Here is a 12590-nt window from a genome sequence, read left to right on the forward strand (position 1 = left end):
AAAATCCTGGCTTTCTGGGAACTTGACCCCACCAACTCAGTTTTTATTGTTCCAACTTTTTTTTTAAATCAAAGGCCTCACAAGCTGTTTACATTATTGGCTTTGAGCAGCCCGCTTGCTCATCACCTCGATTTCCATGTTTCTTCATTTTAAAAAAAAGGATAAAATGCAGCCCTTAAAGCCATCATCACATTGGTATACTTTATTTCTTGAAATGGTATTTTTCACTGTTGATTTATCCATTTGATCCTTTCTAAACAATGAATACCGCACAGTACACAAGATTTCAGGATTGTCTCCTCCCTCCTACTCCTCAAGGTCAGCTTTTTAGTTTACATTATGTTTAGGGCCTTCTCTGGTCCTTTCTATGTACTTGTATAAATAAGGGGCTATACAAGCCACTATAGTACCATCTTCGTAATGTCAACATGAAAGCTGAATCAAGAGACCTGAAATTTCCGTAGACTGACTGTATATATTTTCCAGAGAATAAAAAAATATTTCTCTGCTGAGGTGACCTTGTGCAACGCATATCAATTCTTATTAAGTATTTCTGTACTTATTCTATAAAATATCATTTATTGACATGCCAATTGCTTACAATATTGATGTATCGTCTCTTTCCCCTCACAACCTCAGTAGTGGCCACCTCCGTTTGTTACTCTGTTTGTTGAGGGACCCACATTTGGTCCTAGCAGCAGGATCCTTGTAAAATTTCAGTCTCAGTTTCCTTTGTGGTTCCCCATAACTTAACGGCATATGTCCATAATTTTCCTTCTATTAATTATGCAGCTAATTGAAAGAACTTCATTGGATCACCCTCATCACACGCTATTTATTATCTTGGCCTTATCCAATGCAAACAAGGATGACATTCTCGGGAAACCTGAAACGCTAAAGAGAGGAAAACATACAAGAAAGGAGGTGTCCCATCTGGATCAGGTTTGTTAGTAAAACATAATAAATGATCAAAACTAAATGAACTCTTCATAGCAGACTCTGAATCTGTTACTTGTGTTGGGCAAGTCTGTAGTAGTCCAGCCCACTACTAACTGACCACCTGTTTCATTTGGAATCTGGGGTAGCTGTTACAGGGAGCTGGGCTTCCTGCTGTGCCCCAAGTAACCTTGTTGGGCTGTGTAAAACTAATGGACTAAAAATAAACCAAAGAACTGCTCTGTTCTCAAGAAGGGTCACTGGACCTGAAAAATTAACTCTGCTTACTCTCCGCAGATACTGCCAGACTTGTTAATTTTTCTAGTTTCTGTTTTTGTTATTAACAAATGATCTTAACTGGGCAAGACATGAAATTCAAACAAAAAATAATTTGATTTCTGTAGTTTTATTCACACCTTCAAGGTCTCAGTGTTTCATGTCATATGAATTGCTTTTCAAATGAAGATGCTCTTATATAAGTCAACATCGCCACATTTTGTGTGACATTTTCCCACACATAGAAGAAATTACTAGTTGATCTACTTTCGTAATATTGGTTGATATGGTAATATTTGAGGAGAAAGTGAGGTCTGCAGATGCTGGAGATCAGAGCTGGAAATGTGTTGCTGGAAAAGCGCAGCAGGTCAGGCAGCATCCAGGGAACAGGAGAATCGACGTTTCGGGCATAAGCCCTTCTTCAGGTAATATTTGATACAGGCATGGTTACTAGGATGAATTTCCCCATTTTTCTTTGAATAGTATTACTCATTTAAGTTTATTGTCTTCTCTGACAACTTATACTTGAAACAATGCAGAACTCTCTCAGTATTACACTGAAGTGACATCTTAGATCACCCTGCTCAAGTCTTGAAATGGGGCTTGATCTCAGGACTCTGACTCTGAAGGTCTGACCTGATAGGCTATGCCACCTTAGCAGGTTAAACTCCAGCAGACCTCTTGCATATTTAACTTCTGTCTGCCTGTGTCTTAGTTGACTGGACTAGAGTGAGAAAGATGTATTCCAATGCAGTGAAAATCTTTGTTGGGCCAACAGAAACTTGGTTTGAAATGCCTGGAGTATGCTTATGGGTTTTCAAGTTTCAGGTCTTCATATTTGCAAGGACACTGTTATTTCGTTGGTTGGGAGTTTATAATGATAAGAGAGTATAGATTTTGGCTGTCCAGAAAATTTTGATTGATCAGTTTAGTGGGTGGGCCTGTTGATAGGTTTTATTTGTTGGTTGGTCCCTGGTTCTGGCAAAAGTATGTGGAGCGCACAGAAGACCAGACCATGATACACATCTGACTACTAGCACATGGCAGCAATTGAGTGGTGGGATCATGTGAGCCAATAATGAAGTACCTCTGGTTGGAGAAGTTGCTTCCGTAAGGGGCGGCGTGATGGCTCAGTGGTTAGCACTGCTCCTCACAGCGCCAATGACCCGGGTTCGACTCCAGCCTCATGCGACTATCTGTGTGGAGTTTGCACATTCTCCCTGTGTCTGCATGGGTTTCCTCAGGTGCTCTGGTTTACTCCCACAGTCCAAAGATGTGCAGGTTAGGTGCATTAGTCAGAGGGAAATGGGTCTGAATGGATTACTCTTTGGAGGATCGGTGTGGACTTGTTGGGCCAAATAGCCTGTTTCTATACTGTAGGGAATCTAATCTAATTTAAGGGATTGATGGAAGGGGTGAATATGATAGTGAAACTGATAAATTATGTTTAAAAAGTGTGGAGGTTATGTGATCGTTTGTAAGATATTCCTTTGCTAAAAAATAGAATTTATTAAATTTGAATTAAAAGCTTTTGAACAGCTGTCAAGTGACTTAAAGTCTGTTAGTGTTGATTCTGGTTATTCACACTATATTGATTCTGTGGAGATAGATGATGTTTTATAGTATAAGAATTGGGATGTCATGTTGTGGCTGCTCAGGACATTGATAAAGCCACTTTTAGAATAATGCTTACAATTTTGGTCACCGTTCTATAGGAAAGATGTTGTAAACTTGAGAGGGTGCAGAAAAGATTTACCAGGATGTTGCCAGGTCGGGACGATTTGAGTTCTAGGGAGATGCTGAAAACGCTGGGGCTGAAGGTCACCTTATAGAAGTTTATAAAACCATGATGGGCATGGATAAGGTAAATAGCCATGGTCTTTTTCCCAGGGTAGCAGAGTCTGAAACTAGAGGGCATAGGTTTCAGATGAGAGAGGAAAGATTTAAAAAGGATCTGAGTGGTAACTTGTTCATGTAGATCATGATGCATGTATGGAACGAACTGCCAGAGGAAGTGACGGAGGCTGGTACAATTACAACATTTAAAAGACATCTGGATGGAGATAAGAATACGAAGAATTTAGAGGGATATGGGCCAAATGATGGCAAATGGGACTAGGTCAGATTGGGATGTCTGGTCAACACAGGCAGATCGGAGCAAAGGGTCTGTTTCTGTGTTGTATGATTCTATGACAGCAGTCTACAGCACACGTTTTAGATATTCTAGAGTCTTAATTTCATGTGCATGCCACTGCACTAATCAAGGAAGGAGTGATTAGAATGTTGTTATGGAATATGAATCCTAAAGAGTATGAAGTTTTGATTCCTTTATAACCTGTTGAAAGAATAACTAGAAATTGCATATTTAAAGAATTACTGTTGAAATAAATATAATAATTGATTTCAAATGCTTTGAGGTCTCTGCCACAAGTCTATATGTCAGATTAATTTTAAGCCTCTATTCAATTATACTTCACTACAATGTTGCTTTAGGAAAGAATGGATGCTGCGAGCAAGATAATAAATACAATACGAAAATCTAAGGCTAAAATGGTGAAGGATATTGAGAAATTATGTGACGCCTTAATCACTCTTGCAAACATGGATGCCAGTAATTGGAAGACAGAAAGAAGTAAGTATTCAATGAGTAAAAATGATACATTGTTTAATAACCCTTCTTTCAAACTTGGCCAACAAGAATAACTAAAAGCCAACACCAAAAGAAAAGGGCAGGTATTACTGATTTTATGGGTATCCATAAGATTATTGGTGGTTCTTGAAGTGATTTTGTCTTTTTTCATCTTCAGGCTTTTTATGCTTGTCTTCTATTGTCTCTCTCCTGAGCAATTGTTCCGTATAAAAGATGGATGAGCTGTTCTGATCTTATTACCACAAGAGAGAACGTGTAATCCCAGTAGGTGCTCTTAACTGGAAAAGGGCATTTGTAAGACTATTTCAGATTTCCTGTGTTTTAATGTTTGTTAAAGTATGAAGGGAGTTTGAAAGTACAAAAGACACTTAGATAACCATCTCCTTAAAACATTCTGATACTTGGTATAGTCACTCAGACTAATAGAAGGTAGTAAAACCAAACTTAAAGCTTCACTTTGCCGTTGAGTAAATTATTGGTAGCTTTTGCAAAGACCGGCATAGTGTTTTCTGTGTTACCTACTTTCCTACATTCCTATTGTTTCTGAACTATTGACTTTCAGATGTTGAATCACTTCAGTATAATCATTTGGTTTAATTTGTGCTTTCAAATTACAGAAGCTATTGAAATCCCTTCAACACAACCTATCACTAAATTAAAAGATCTCGATGAAGTTGTTATTCCCACCGTGGAACTCAAGGTAAGCCAGAGATATATCTAATTAGGGATAAGTCTGATCAATGTTCCCTGCTGCACAACAACCTCAAAGTCCAAAACTAGCCTTTAAGTCAACTGACTTAAATGACAACCTCTGGACAACCACACAAAAGGTTTAAAAGGGGTGATAGAGAATGAATCACCCACACCACAACAAAATTAGAGAGAACTTTGGTTCTGGCCCATAACTTATTGAGCTGTAGTCCATATGAGTGCTTCTCGCAACAACACAGTAAGTATTATTAGAACCAAGATTTATTTTAAGGTTTCAAGTTGTTGTATTAAACCATTAGCTATTATTGTTAGGTTTTGCAGTGGCCTGACTGTATGATTAGGAGTGCAGATTTGTTTTCTTCTTCCTCTATTCCTTTATTTTGTCAATACTAGTAACTGTTACTGGTTTTTAACATCAGCTGTATTCAGCTTTGATGTTCAAATCAAAATTGAATTGAACATGGGTCGAAAGTTAGGTGTGTTTTTGGGAAAGGGCTACCGATTCAAATGATCGCTTAGTGAGGGGAGTCAGCAGATGTTTTAAAAGACTTCTGTCGCTGACAAAATCTTGTCTTCACTTTTTCATGCATTTCAGTTCATTAGGTTAGCAGCTAATTATCTGCCAACTTTAACTTGCAAGCCCAGTGAAGGTAGTAGTTTTATCTCTCTTGCTTTAATATTTCCCTCTCAAACTTCACCAAGGATGCACAGCTGCCTCCCAAAAAAAGTTAAGACATGCATTTCATCATGCTAGAAAATATGGGTGTATGCTCACTCCTCAGCATTTGAACTTGCATTCCATCATGATGCACCACCCTACGCTTCATGTTAACTTTTCCTTTTACTTAAGATGTTAGACCTATGATTTTAAGGAATAAAATAATGAAGCCTTCTCCCAAAGTATGTTATATAACGTATTTAAATATTTTGTAGTTAAGTAAAGGAATCTTGTCTGCATCGGATGAGTTTTTCTTGACTTGGTAGCACATTATGGCAGCAGAAAGCTGTTCACGATGTCTTTCAGTTTGAGTACAAGTATCCACTGACGACTTCCTAGTCATATGGGCGAGTGTTTGAACTTCAGAGCAACCTATCTCTTTCTGTTGTTTATTTGGGTTCAGGTTTCAACAGCTCTTTCTCAGCCAATCTGATAATGCATCAGTGCATTTTTAAAACTGCCAGAGCTCCTTTGGTCGAATCTTCGTTATGAATATTTTGTAGCTTTGTAGAAAGATCATGGTGATTACAGGTTTATTTTATTTTCAAGCAGGCTTCGTAACCTTTTCCAATATGGCCATATGGAATAGAGCTTAAAACAGAGATGCAAATGTTCTATGGGAAAATCACAAATTGTTTTTTCACACACAAGACAATGCTAATATATTTGTGTGAATTTTCAGCGTTAAATTAAAAATTGCTTGAACTTTCTTGTGTATTTTCAGGTTGATCCATCTGGAAAATATGAAAATATGATTACTGTGAAATCATTCAAGTCTCAGTTCCGCTTAGCAGGTGGAGTGAATCTTCCAAAAATTATTGATTGCGTAGGGTCAGATGGGAAAGAGAGAAGGCAACTTGTCAAGGTAATTTATAACGGAGGTAGACAAGAGGTCATCTTTGTCTGATTTAGAATTGTTGGAAAGCTTCAATGTACAAAAGTAAATTGACGTAAACAATAGATGGAGGGAAACTCCCCCATGATAGGTGGGAGTATCAGGAGTGGATTAAACTGGTATATGTGAAATCTATCCACAAATCAATGCGAAGGCACCTACTTCCAATTTAACTGTGGCCAGTTTGGGATTGACTGAGTAATTTCTGACAGGTCAGTAATTAAATATCTAAAATAAATGCTTCATTTGGGATCCATTTACATTAGCTGCTGCAGACTTGCTTCCCAAAGCTTCGGAGACTGTTGCATCCCCTTTCTGAAGACTTGCCCACCCTGCAGCCAGCCATTTCTCAATCTGACCTGCTGCCTTGCTGGAAGCAGTAAATTAAAATTCTGATGAGATTCTGCAATTAAGTTTGACAGGACCAGCATTTCTGGGTTCCTGGCTGCAGATATGGATCCTTGCTATGGTTCTGACAATATCAGAACTGACATTTACAGCGATGTCACTTTTTAAAAATTTGTTTATGGTATGTGGCATCAAAGAAAGCACTTACTGCCCATCTCAAAGTGTTCTCTTGAGGGGGTGATAAGTCTTAGATCATAGACAGGTCAGTTTTGATAGAATAGAAGATTATTTTCGCTAAGAGACATCATTGAACCTGACAGTGGTTTCGTGGTCAGCAGTATTTTTATTCCAGATTTATTTAACTAACCAAATTTAAGTTTTCAATGTGCCATGGTGGAATTTGACTTCAAAGCTCTGGGTCACTAGTTCAGCAACATAACACAATACTACCTTTCCCATAAAAATGTTCCATTGTTATACGATAAAACAACATCCAAAGTAAAACCATACGTTGACATCTGTAGGAATCTTTAATGTATTTGAAAGCAAATTCAGATTATTCAGTTCAAGTAGTGAGCTCTGGAATCTAAGCTTCGTGGCCTGGATTTTCCAATAGCCAGACAGTCTTTATTCTAGATTAGAGTGGTGCTGGAAATGCACAGCAGGTCAGGCAGCATCCGAGGACCAGGAAAATCGACATTTCGGGCAGGAGCCCTTCATCAGGAATGAGGCTGGAAGCCTCAGGGGTGGAGAGATAAATGGGAGGGGGTAGGGCTGGGGAGAGGGTAGCTGGGTGTGCAGTCGGTGGATGGAGGAAGGGGTAAAGTTGATCGGTCGGAGAGGAGGGTGGAGCGGATAGGTGGGAAGGAAGATTGACAGGTGGGATAGGACTTGAGGATGGTGCTGAGCTGGAAGTTTGGAACTGGAGTAAAGTGTGGGGAGGGAAAATGAGGAAACTGGTGAAGTCCACATTGATGCCCTGGGGTTGAAGGGTTTCGAGGCGGAAGATCAAGTGTTCTTCTTCTTTTCACTTCTGCCTAATCCTTATTCCAGCCTAGATAGGAGTTGTGCATGCTAACCCAGCGGAATCCCATCGTAGCACACTCTGAAGGAATTGCTCAGCAAATTGAACTTTCCCCTGGTTAATTTATTCCTGGAACTGTCCAAAAATCTTTATGAAATCAGAGACTTTAGAAGGCTCCAATTAAAATAAGTCAAATAGTTACTCAGGAGAAGTTGGACTATTAAATGCAGAGTTAACTCCTGAGTAACTATTAAGGTAACCCCAAACCTAGCAATAGGCCCCTAAGTACACCACCTCCACACCACATACAATCTCCAGAACTTGAGAACTTGGAACTTGGACCCACTGTCCTTTCCCAACCAGTGGAACTAACCCAAAACCCTGCCCTGCCATACCTGACCTGACCCTCAGAATTACACCATGCAACTAGCCCTAAAAGCATTATTCACTGTTTCTTTCATCGTCAGATTTAAATTGCCTGGGATAACTTCCCTGTTTTAGTTTTAAGTTTAAAAACTATTGATAAAACTTCACAAGCATCAGGAGATTAAAAGCAATAGACAGCATAATTCAATAAAAATTGCAATTTGTATGAAATTTTAAAATTGTTTAAAGCAAGTGTTTTGTTTATTCTGATCTACCCCCTGCTTGGTGTATCATCTTACTTATGTTGTGCTGTCTGCCATTTGGCCTTCCTCATGTTGCTTCATATTATATTACAATAGTCTTGAAACCATTATAATGATAATCACAACCTGCTATCCAAAAATAGACAACCTTGTTCTGGATGCTAACTACAATCTTCCACTTAAATGCTGCTCATTAAAGCAATCCCTCTTCAGAAAATTTTGATGCAGACTGATAATTTACAAACTGAAAGGATTTCTTTAATTAAAATGCCGAACACAAGTATCAAAGTGATACAAGATATGGTAGTTGCTATTCCATGGGGAGCAAACTACAAAAGATTTTTGAACAAAAATGTGTTTTGGCAATGTGATGATTGGTAGGAGGCCATTCCCTTGCAAGAGATGAGGTGAATGACAGTATGGGTCGAGTTTTTCTTTCCCTAAAAGTGGTGGGAAGGGCACATAATCAGATTGGATTGGCATTTCCTATGTCCATACCTCTTCCCAACTCATTGATTTAAGTTCTGGACAGGAAGCTCTGTGAACAACCGGGGAGGGCCATCACCATTTAAACCCCTTAAGGACCCTCTGCCTCCAGCAACAATTTTCATGTCCAAGATGGTAATGGCCTCTCATTGGCTAGCATCTTCTGGTAAGGCAGGATCTTAGTGTCGGGGTTCTAATAGGTGAAAAAGTGGCTTCTTAGTTTGATCTGGCAAGCTTTCTTGTTCCTGCAGGATGGTTAGTCATTCCTGAACATCTAAGCCATGGTACAGACAGCACTAAAACCAGTCCAGGCCATGCTATACTTCTGTATCTCCCTGTAATATCAACATCAGTAATCTAGACTGATTGTTCTTAAAGGAACCCTGCCTAAATTTATTTTTTTCCTCTAGAACTCCCAATGTCAGTTTTAGCACTATTTCTATTGTTCCAGTTTGATTCCTGATTGATGCTGAATTTTAATTTGTATTAGCCTTACATTTCCTATTCCCTAATCTCCTACAGTCATACCATTCAGCTGAGCTCTCCGTTCCTAAAATTCTGAACTGATGCAGATATCTGACCTATTGCACCTTCAGGTACCCAAGCCTCTCACCAAAATAAAGTTCCATCTTTGCTTTGTCTGGAATTGTCACCCACAACCCTCCAGCTCCCTCTTCTTTTAAGACCTCCATAAAATCCATCTCTTTGAACAAGTCTTTGGTTGCCCTTCTAATATCTTTTACTTTGTCTAGGCATCCATTTTCTATTGCATCTCTATAAACAATGTCATGGAATGACTTTCCACATTAAAGATGCTATATATATGTAACATGTTCTATCAGTTGATGAGGTGTAACTTGCTCTGAACCCAAGTCACTTGTACCCTTTTCTGTCTAGGGACGTGATGATCTGCGACAGGACGCTGTAATGCAGCAGGTTTTTCAGATGTGTAATGCACTTCTACAAAAGAATGCAGATACCAGGAAGAGGAAACTGACTATCCGCACATATAAGGTAAATTACAATAGGACACATTACAACAGACAGCACATAAGATGATAAATAATGGTGAATACACCTTAATAATTTCTCCTAAATCTCTCCCATGATTCGACATCTTTTTCTTATTTCTCCAAAAAAAAGTTGAAACATTTTTTGCATATAATTCCAGTTATTGTTGCTTTCACTTCTAATGTCCATCCTTTGCCCATCAAGTCAACCCCTTTCCCTCCAGCTCCTGAGCTTTTATTTCTCATTCTATTCCATATCCTCAATGCCGCCTGTAAGATCACATTGTTGATCAAAGCTACCTCCAGCCTCCTTAATCCTATTCCCAATAAAAAGCTTCACTTCACCTGACGAAGGAGCAGCGCTCTGAAAGCTTGTGATTTCAAATGAATCTCATGATTTGGAGATGCTGGTGTTGGTCTGGGGTGTACAAAGTTAAAAATCTCACAACACCAGGTAATAGACTAACAGGTTTAATTGGAAGCGCTAGCTTTCAGAGCACAGCTCCTTCATCAGATGCTTTCAATTAAACCTGTTGGACTATAACCTGGAGTTGTGTGATTTTTAATTCAAATAAATCTGTTGGACTATAACCTGGTGCGTGTGATTTCTGACTTTGTCCAACCCAGTCCAACACTGGCACCACCACATCAATAAAATGCGAACAGCTCAAGTTTCCTTCTTGATCCTTGTGGGTGTTATTGTAAACGATTCTCCTGACTCCAGTGAACTCCCATTTTCTTTCAAAATTGCACTAACACCGTCCTGTTCAAAATAAATCATATCCTCAACAGTTAACCTCTCTGTCTCTTGTTCAGTGCTTCTCTCATGCAACTCTTAAATCTATCTATTAAAGATGGCTGCCCTTTTGTAGCACATGAAACAGTTCCAACAAATGTCACAAACGGCATCTCTTGTGGCTGGTTGTGATGTATTATCTTCTCCAACTACTCCCATGCCTTTCTTGCAGTCAACCATGCCCTTTGCCTCTGAGGTTTCACTTCTGTTTCCCAACTGGATGGGATTGCCCTTATTGGTTCCACCCTTAGCTATGCAATCACAGCCAGAGCATCTCTGGTAATGCTTTCTTTTCTCCGTTGTCTTTCATTCTTTATTCTCAATGATCTATATTGATTTCATTTCAGTAATTCCATAAATTTAACATCTTCATTACATTTAAATGTCTTCCAACACATTCTTTGTAATTTTTCTATGTAGGCCTCTCGAGCAGTTGTTTCTCCTCATTTTGCTCTGTAGTTCGTAGTAATGGCATCAGGTAATTGGATCTCACACTAATTCCTTCCCTAAATAACTCCAGCTGTTCAGCTCCCTACTGTCTTCAATATCCTCAATTCAACCCACCATTTTGGCTCAGCTTTTTATTGTCCTCTTAATCTCAGAATTACAGGAGTGATACGGCACAGGAAGAGCCCACTCAGTATCTTGTATCTGCGCTGGCTGTCCAATAAGTATTATGACAGTACCATTCTCCTGCCTTTCCCCGTACCCTCGTACGTTGTCTCTATTTAAATAATCATCAATCGCTCTTGAATGCTTCAATTGATCTGCCTCCTCTTCAGTTCCAGGCAGTACATGCCAGACCTAAACCCACTGTGTGAATAAGAACTTTTTTGCTCACTTTTTGCTACTTTTGCAAATCACTTTAAATCTGTGTCTCATTCTAGATTCTGTAGCGAGCATTAACAGTTTTTCCCTATCCACTTGATGCAGTCCCTTAATAATTTTGCAAACTTCTATCTTCACCTTCCTCTCCCAAGGAAAACAGTCAAACCGTTCCAATCTATCCTCATATTTGAAATTTCTCATCTCTGGACCCATTCCTGGAAATCTCTTTAGCATTCTCTCCAGGACGTAAATCATTCCTTTACTGTAATTTGATGGCTGAGGCATAAGAAAGTGTTAAATGCACTGTGTAAATGCAAGTGATTGTTGAGATTGCCATTAAATAGAGATAATGTGCGAGGGTATGGGGAAAGGCAGGAGAATGGTACTGTCATAATACTTATTGGACAGCCAGTCCAGATACAAGATACCGAGTGGGCTCTTTCTGTGCCGTAACACTGCAGTCTGATAAAAGCAGATCTATGTTTTATTGCTCATTCTTCCCCATGATAATTTCCACGAACTAAAATGTGTGCAATGTAGAAGAATACAGACTTGAAACAATGCTAAACTAGCCTGTTGATGCAATATTGGAATCCCTGACCAGAAGACTTCCATTTGACATCTTCTCTGGAGCCTATTCTTGATCAACTATTTTTCCCAACACCCATCTTGTGGAGAAAAGAAGGATCAAGCTGTCCAGCAGAAATGGAGCTGTTGGATTGGTGATTATAAAGTATTTGTGATTGTAGAGGTACCATTGGAGCTACCTTCCCCATGATAACCATCTCTACTAGCGAGGCAAGGAACAGGGAGCGGGCGCAGCTGGTGTAGGAGGGAGGGCTTCAGATATGTAGATAATTGGAATGCCTTCTGGGGACGGTGGGACCTGTACATGAAGGATGGGTTGCACCTGAACTGGAAGGGGACCAATGTCCTGGGTAGAAAGTTTGCTCGAGTGGTTCGGGAGGGTTTAAACTAGTAAGGAACAGTTGAGAGTGATGCTTAAATGTGTTCCTCTGAGACAGGCAAGAAGGGCTAAGATAAAGGAACCTTGGATGACGAGAGCGGAGGATCTTCTCGTCAAAAGAAAGAAGGCAGCTTACGTAAGGTAGAGGAAGCAAGGGTCTTGCTCAGCTCTAGAGGATTACAGGCAGGCAAGGAAGGAGCTCAAAAATGGTCTGAGGAGAGCCAGGAGGGGGCACGAAAAAGGCTTGGCAGGAAGGATTAGGGAGAATCCAAAGGCATTTTACATGTATGTGAGGAATAAGAGAATGATCAAAGAA

The 12590-nt window shown here is 39.6% G+C and overlaps 1 protein-coding gene across 1 annotated transcript in view; it reads left to right on the forward strand.

Annotated features, from left to right (window-relative positions):
* Positions 1 to 12590, forward strand: part of atm (ATM serine/threonine kinase) — a 165957-nt gene that overhangs the window by 137198 nt on the left and 16169 nt on the right. The window contains exons 52-56 of the mRNA XM_043691843.1: positions 793 to 942; positions 3706 to 3844; positions 4480 to 4562; positions 6016 to 6156; positions 9571 to 9687. Coding sequence (XP_043547778.1) covers positions 793 to 942; positions 3706 to 3844; positions 4480 to 4562; positions 6016 to 6156; positions 9571 to 9687 — 630 coding nt within the window. The remainder of the gene's footprint in view (positions 1 to 792; positions 943 to 3705; positions 3845 to 4479; positions 4563 to 6015; positions 6157 to 9570; positions 9688 to 12590) is intronic.

The sequence above is a fragment of the Chiloscyllium plagiosum genome, chromosome 6 (genome assembly GCF_004010195.1).
Source record: "Chiloscyllium plagiosum isolate BGI_BamShark_2017 chromosome 6, ASM401019v2, whole genome shotgun sequence".
Lineage (NCBI taxonomy): Eukaryota > Metazoa > Chordata > Chondrichthyes > Orectolobiformes > Hemiscylliidae > Chiloscyllium > Chiloscyllium plagiosum.